This window comes from Nansenia antarctica (assembly GCF_963989245.1).
Source record: "Nansenia antarctica genome assembly, chromosome: 10".
Taxonomy (NCBI): Eukaryota; Metazoa; Chordata; class Actinopteri; order Argentiniformes; family Microstomatidae; genus Nansenia; species Nansenia antarctica.
Genome location: NC_137680.1, coordinates 2,373,420 through 2,380,919, shown reverse-complemented (window position 1 = coordinate 2,380,919; position 7,500 = coordinate 2,373,420). Strand labels below are relative to the sequence as shown.

Below are 7,500 nucleotides of genomic sequence, written 5' to 3'. Positions count from 1 at the left end.
CAGGCGTCACAGTGAAAGACGTAAACCAGCAGGAGTTTGTCCTTGCACTGTCCGCTTTCCTGAAGAAGTGAGTAGTAGTCAAACCCTATGGAGATGTTACGGTACATGTGGGAAAGCTAGGGTTAGGGTTGGGTGCGAGGGTGACTTGGTACATGCTGGCATGTCTAACCCTACCCCTAACCCTAGCACCCTAGCACCTAACCCTAGTTTTCCCACATGTACCGTATTCCCACATGTACCGTAACATAGATATTGGACCCAAGGCACTTGACGACACACAAACCTTCTCGAACATAACCTCAGTCTAGTTAAGTAATGAAGATGCTCCTGATGTTCTTAAGTGTTGTAATTCCTGTTTCAGGTCAGGTAAGCTGAAGGTACCTGACTGGGTGGACATCGTGAAGCTGGCCAAACACAAGGAGCTGGCCCCCAGCGATGAGAACTGGTTCTACACCAGAGCTGGTAAGATATACTGAGCTTAGTCTGGTCTGGTCACGTGGCTTTTCACTAGTTGTGTTTACAATGCTGGAAAGGACAATGTGAAAAGAAAATATCTGAGCCAGCACAGCCATGCGTCATGGTCTGGCCCTGTCGTGCGTAATGCCCCTTGCCAATGTCATTGTTCCCTGTCTACAACCTCTGCACTGTGCAAAAACTACCGTATTGACCCGAATATAAGACAGGGTCATCGTCTTATATTCGTGCCCTAGACTTTTACACGTCAATATTAATTCACAACAACGTATGGCGCCAAAAGACTGTTCCCCATGCGAGCCACTGTGTTTCTCACTCTCACACACACCCCAGTGACGGGTGCCTGGAGAGATGGAGACACACACACACACACACCCGCGGAGAGACACCGCAGAGACGCACTTGGACCAGCTCGAAAAAAGTGGCTCTTAAGTTGGTCTAGTTAACAAACAGAGGAGTTACGATGCCAATTTTAAGACCATGGTGATCAATGAAGCAGAGGCATCAAACGACTGTCGAGGAGCCAAGAAATATGATATTAGAGTGTAATGTTAGAAGTTGACGAGCCCAAAAAGATCGGCTTAAGAATGCTAAGTCAGAGAAAAGCGTATTGCCGTCCGCAAAGCGGCCTCTTCAAGGTGATTGACAGGAGGGTGTGTGAATATGTGACTGAAAAACCTAACGATTGTATGCCCATACCCCAAGATGATAAAAAATAACCTATTGTTTCATTCAATGTGAATACAAATCAAATGATTTTCTTGATTTGGTCTTCAAAAAAAGTATTTGACCAAAAATGATTATTGAAAAAGGGGGTCGTCTTATAATCAGGGTCGTCTTATATTCGGGTCAATACGGTATTTTAAGTTATTGACTGAAGCCGTGGGCAGATAACCATATGCTCTCTGGGTCATCATTCACCCATCTATCCAGGGTCTTCAGAATGACTAAATTAGCCAACTTTTTCAGTCGGGATTACCCAATCCGTTTTTTCTCAACAGGTCAATTTGGGTGTGGCGGCCACAGTTCCTTTTCTGTCTATTTTGGCTGTCGCTTTATTTACTTTCTTCTCTCCCAGACAACTTGACTGGCAACAGTTGTATTTATCGGCCAAAAGCTTGCTATTACCACCTAGCTGACACCCCTAGTAAATGGAATGGTAAATGAACTGCACTTATATAGCGCCTTTATCCAAAGCGCTTTACAACGGCCTCTCATTCACACACACATTCACACACCAATGGCGGCGAGCTACCATGCCCCGGCCCGCTCACTGGGAGCAATTTGGGGTTCAGTGTCTTGCCCAAGGACACTTTGACATGTGGCCAGCCGGGGCTCGAACCACCGATCTGCCAACCTTGCGATCATTAGACAGCGGCTCTACCTCATGCGCCACAGCCGCCCCCTAGTTGATTGCATGGTATCATTTTGACTGCTATGGTCGTCAACAAGCCCCTCTTCTTCTGTCTGCAGCATCTACAGTGCGTCATCTGTATCTGCGTGGAGGTGCCGGCGTTGGCTCCATGACCAAGATCTACGGTGGTCGCCAGAGGAACGGCGTGTGCCCCGCCCACTTCAGCGTTGGCTCCAAAAATGTGGCCCGCAAGGTGCTGCAGGCCCTCGAGCTCCTCAAGATGGTGGAGAAGGACCCCAACGGGTGAGCTGACGAATATACTCTCTGGGTTGGAGGAGCTAACCTTGACCGTTAGAGGAGGAGTTGCAGAATAGGCTAGGTGCACGATCTCCACTACTCCCTGAAAGGCACCTTGCATGAACATGTCCTGTCTCACTCTATTGGTTACATTGATTAATCAGCTGTGCACTGTTTTCCAACGGTTTACCGCACAGCTGATTAATCAACTTAACCAATAGAGTGAGACAGGATATGTTCATGCAAGGTGCCTTTCAGGAAGTAGTGGAGATTGTGCACCTAGCCTATTGACCCTAATCAGGGTCTAGGGGCGATTCATTCACTCGAGGGCCCCTCCCCGGGCAGTGTCACACAGACCTGGTCTTCCACTGTCTGTGGGGAATGGATAGCTTGTTTTAACAGTAAAGCCATATCAGACAGGTTGTTGTACACTTCACTTCTGGATGAAAGATTGAGAATATGATTGACTATCTTATCAACTGATCTAGGAATGAGTGTGATCTATCTTAAGCATTTATGGCCTGAAGTATATTGGGGTAAAACAGGATTTAATCTTATTGCCATAGTGTTACTAACACAGAGGTGCTGGAAAGGCAGCGCAGTCCTGCATCAGGGATCTTAATGTTAGAGCATATCTTAATGAAAACGGGGACATGATTTTGAGTCTGGTCTTGCTTTGTGTGTTCTTTAGGTAACATAGACACGGCTGTTCTAGTGTCAACTGTCACTTAGATCCAACTGTCACTTAGATCCAACTGTCACTTTCAAATTAACCTCAAGATTCCTGTATACACCCTGTTTGTACTGTTACTGACCCCCCCCCTCCTCTTCCTACCACAGTGGTCGCAGACTAACCGCCCAGGGAACCAGAGATCTGGACAGGATTGCTGGCCAGGTGAGACCCTGCTCCCTCCCTCTCCCCCTGCAGCATGGTTGTATACCCCAGGTCCTGGAGACCTATGGAGTGGCTAGGCGTTTGTTCCAGCTCTCCACTGAAATTACTTGTGTTGATGCAAACAATGACTAATTGAGTCATTTGTTGAGGCTGGAACATAAGCCTGCACTTCCCCATTGTGACATTTACCAGGACCGGGGTTTCCTACCCCCCCCCATCAATGTCTGGCATGTGAGCCTCTTGGCTGTGTCTCATGCTGACGTAACCTGGGCATGCACTTCATGCATGCATTCCAGTCATTTAATGACTAATACATCACCCTGCACATTGATGGTAGTTCAGCCTGGTAAACAACACAACAAAAACATTCAGTGTAGTTTACTCTTTCTGCCCTTTGAAACCCAGCCTTGTCCTTGGGCTAAGATTTATTCTCAAAACACCTCCAAGAACGTGTATCTCACAGAATGTAATTCTGATGTCCAACCGAGAGACCAAAGCAGTTGTCAAGTCTTTGACGGTTTGGGGTTGAGAAACTTCTGTTACCTTTCTTGGAAAAAAAGAAAAAAGGCAAACTCAAGGCAGCTCAACTGTCGACAGTAATCTGAGCCAAGCCTTGCAGGAACAACAGCGTGACAATCCAAGGGTAAAGGGGGTAAACACGAATAGGGAATTTCATGCTTGCTGAGCCTCCGTATGGTGCAGTTTCCCCCGTTTATCCCGGCTAATGAGCTGAATGTAGATGAGCTAACCTGGGACGGGCCCGACCGCATAACGCTGGCACCCGTCGTCTCGCTTGGCTTCCCTCGTGTGTGTTTTTTTACGGCTTTTAAGAAATTGCTTTCCTTTTTCCCCGCGAGCTAAGTTTCCGCCATGTTACTGTCACTAACACGAGTGGTACGTTTTCGAAGCAGCTGTAGTGAAACCAATTTCCGCAAGCTGTTTGAGTTTGATTATGTTTGTGATGTTCTCCTAAACTTTGTCGAATTAATCCCCTCCTCCTTCTCCTGTACTGGAATGACGCGAACGATTCTTCAAAACTAATTTCTGCTTGATTTTTGTCTCCAGGTTGCAGCTGCAAAGAAAGTTTAACTTCAATAAATAATTTTCGAGAAACTCAAATGTTGCCCTGGCCTCTTTTCTACCTTTATGATTGTTGTTTATTCCAGATGATGGGTACAGACAGTTCATGTGCATCTCTAATCTCAAGTACGGTAGATTCTTTTTTTACTCGTTAGTTCTTTGGCATTTGGTGTCAAGAGAGACGAGTAGTATCTCACAATGTAATTCTGTTGTCCAACGGAGACCAAAACAATAAGGGATTCGAGTAGTAAGCCACTTGCTGTAGTGATGCACACTTGTTTACGATACGTGTAGATTTGTGTAGTTCTTCAAACCTCAAGGATTGGAGGATATACATGTGGAGGATATACATGTGCCGTGTCAATGTAATGTTCTACCCTGCTAGTGTTTTGAGAGGAGCTGAGGGGAAGAGCCTATTTCTATTCTGTACCATATGTATTTATTATGCAGAAGTACAATAACTTGTGCCGTCAAGTGTTGCTAGTTGTGCTGCCCATTATTTCAATGCACGTGATTAATGTGTGATGCCAATGAGAATTGAATTGGCAGTATAGCAGCTTTCTTTGACATCAAAGGAAGCATTCCCTCCATGGCTGATGGCCAAGCCCGCTTGGCCCTATGGTTGAAGTGGATCAGGGCCATTTATTCAGGGTTACATGGCTTCTGCATTGCATCCCCGTGTCCCAATTATACATTTCCCCACTGCCAGTTTCAAGTGTATGCTTGTCCATATGTGACAGGGTCTGATGGAGAAACGAAAAGTCCCCAAGTAGGGCAAGGTCATTTTATTAAAGGTCAAGTTATGTGTGTTTTAATGTTGATGCCCCCAAATCAACAAACAGAAATTCAGCCTCAAAGTTTTCACAGGCAGGTAATGGGTGGGAAGAACAGCTGGTTAACTCCCCTCCCAACCACTCCTCCATTACTCCACCTGTCATCTGTCAGTGGGGTTGTCAGCTAACCCTCAGGAAACAACCTTGCGGGGCTGACATGTTTATGTTGCTTAATAATAATAATAACTGGCATTTATTGCCATGTGTGCCAAATGTTTATGGTTTCAGTCGACATTGCAGCAGCAAGAGAACAAAAAGTCAAAAGGAAAAGATGCATAAGGCAAGATACAATAATAGAATAGTATGAAATAAGTCTAATGTGTCTGTGTATGCATTTATCATTATAGTCCATAATTAATCTAGTGGGACTTTGGTTAAGTCCATCAAAGCGGTAATAATAGAAGACTACATTTAAAATGATTACCTACTTTCAGAAACACCATATCTACAAAATACTACTATGTTAATAATATAGAATTGCTAATTAGGTTCAACTTTATTGTCATTGCCGAGTACAAGTACTACGGTATAAAACTAAATGCAGTTTAGCATCCAACCAAAAGTGCAAATAGTGATATTAGAACATGATATAAATAAAAAAAGAACGGTAGTGATAACTGTAAAGTATGTGCAGAGGTCGTACACATCTGTTGTAAACATCTGTTTAGTTTAGAGGTATACGGTTATGAGCTACATACAGTTATCAGGGTTCCCACACCTTCTGAAACATCATTGAAACTTCAAGCACCTTTCAAGGACTTTCAAGACTCAATTCCCTCAAATTCAAGGACCCAACAGAGTTTCTGACAGAACTAGTTGACAACCTAAGTAAAACATTTTTTATACATTTATTTTTTTGAGAGAGAGAGAGGGGAATTCAACGACTTTCAACATGTCTATTTTCCAAAACTTTTAAGACCTTGATTTCTTTTTCTCAAATTCACAAACTTTCAAGGATTTCAAGGACCCGTGGGAACCCTGAGTTATGAGCTATGTACAGTTAGGTAGCTTGTACAGTGAGGTAGTTCATGTACAGTATCTAATGCTGAAGCTATATCAGGAGACATGTGCAATATACAGTATGTGCAAAGGTAGTATTGTAAATATCAGTAGTGCAAAGCTTAGAGTGATCACATTAACCAGGGATACATCATAGTATTGTAGTAACCATAGTAATACATTGACAATGACGAATACCTGAAGTGCTGGTGACTCACATCAAGGTCTCATCTCTCAGAACCTCTCTCTCACCTCGTCATTCTATAAGACACATTTCAGGTCAGAGAGCACAGCACAGAACGAGACAGAGTGACGGATTTCAGATTGCTTCTCCCGCCTCACTGCCAAGAGTGACAAAGGAAGTGCTCTCTGCTGACCTTAATCAACAGTGCCATCTACAGTTTTGTTTTTTTGTGATCAATTTTTGATTACTTTTTCTTCAGGGAATGGTACAAGGGCGTGGTAACATGTAGATGAAGAAAAGAGAAATAGAATACCGGTAACAAAAATCCAGTAGAAATACTAAATTCCCATGAACCCCCTTCCCAATCTCCCTTTACCCCAACAATCCCCTTCAATCCCCTTCCTCCCCCTCCGCCATCTACAGTTCTGAAGTCAAAGTCTAATAAGAGACATTTCTGCAATAGCTAGCTTCATTCAATTTTAATCCTCACTATTGATAAGGTGTGTGCTCTGCTCTATTATAACAACAAACTACAGAAGTAGCATTTCTATCTATCTCCATTCTCCTCCAAGAGTTGCTGAATTTCCCCATCGCTTCAGTTTGCTCTTTAAGATCATGAAGCACCTTGGTTGGAGAGTGAGGTAGCAGCAGAGTTGCTTTCCCCCTGGCTCAGGGCTGGTCCTAGGCGAACTAGGCGGTCGCCTAGGGCGCCAAATGCCCCCCCCCCAAAAAAAAAACATTTACATTTCAATAATTTTGTCTCTATGAAAATATGTCTCAACCTACTGTCTATTTTTGTCTTGAAACCATTGTTGTCCATATTTTTTACTGTTGAATGTGTGGGTGGTGATGAGGCAGTACTGGTGGCTTAATGTGGTGGTGGCGCCCCTAAAAAATGTTGCGGGGGGGCATCAAATCATACTCTCGCCTAGGGCACCTAAATGCCTAGGACCGGCCCTGCCCTCCATTATCCTGTGTCTGTTATAGTTGGCCGTTACAATAAAGCCAAGAGTGTCTACAGTGCTTCAGCCAGTGATGACTGTATGTAAGGCTGTCCTAGCTGTCTCTGGTGAGTGAATGATGTTGGATCATTCATTACCATCTCATCACCATTTTCTAACCTCATAGTCCGTATCTATAGCAACACATCAGTGTCATCAACATTATGTGAAAACAGCCATTTTGTCATGCTAAGAGAAACGGTCCTAAGGAAATGACTAGGCTACTACAGCCACACCAATGCACTTCCCCTGAGTAAAATCCCAGTTTCAGAAAACCACTGAATGAATATATATGAATGAATGGTCTTTATTGTCATTAATATAGTACAGGTACCATACAACGACATTTGGGAGGGGGGGCTCCCCTGGTGCTAGGAATTTTT

General features: G+C 44.0%; 1 protein-coding gene across 1 annotated transcript in view; it reads left to right on the top strand.

Moving 5' to 3' along the window:
- rps19 (ribosomal protein S19) overlaps positions 1-4,139 on the top strand; it is a 5,135-nt gene extending 996 nt beyond the window's left edge. The window contains exons 2-6 of the mRNA XM_080540700.1: positions 1-67; positions 362-462; positions 1,948-2,131; positions 2,966-3,020; positions 4,086-4,139. The exon at positions 1-67 is cut by the window's left edge and continues 4 nt beyond it. Of these exons, the coding sequence (XP_080396826.1) occupies positions 1-67; positions 362-462; positions 1,948-2,131; positions 2,966-3,020; positions 4,086-4,109 (431 nt within the window). The 3' untranslated portion in view covers positions 4,110-4,139. The remainder of the gene's footprint in view (positions 68-361; positions 463-1,947; positions 2,132-2,965; positions 3,021-4,085) is intronic.
- Positions 4,140-7,500: the final 3,361 nt, after the last annotated feature.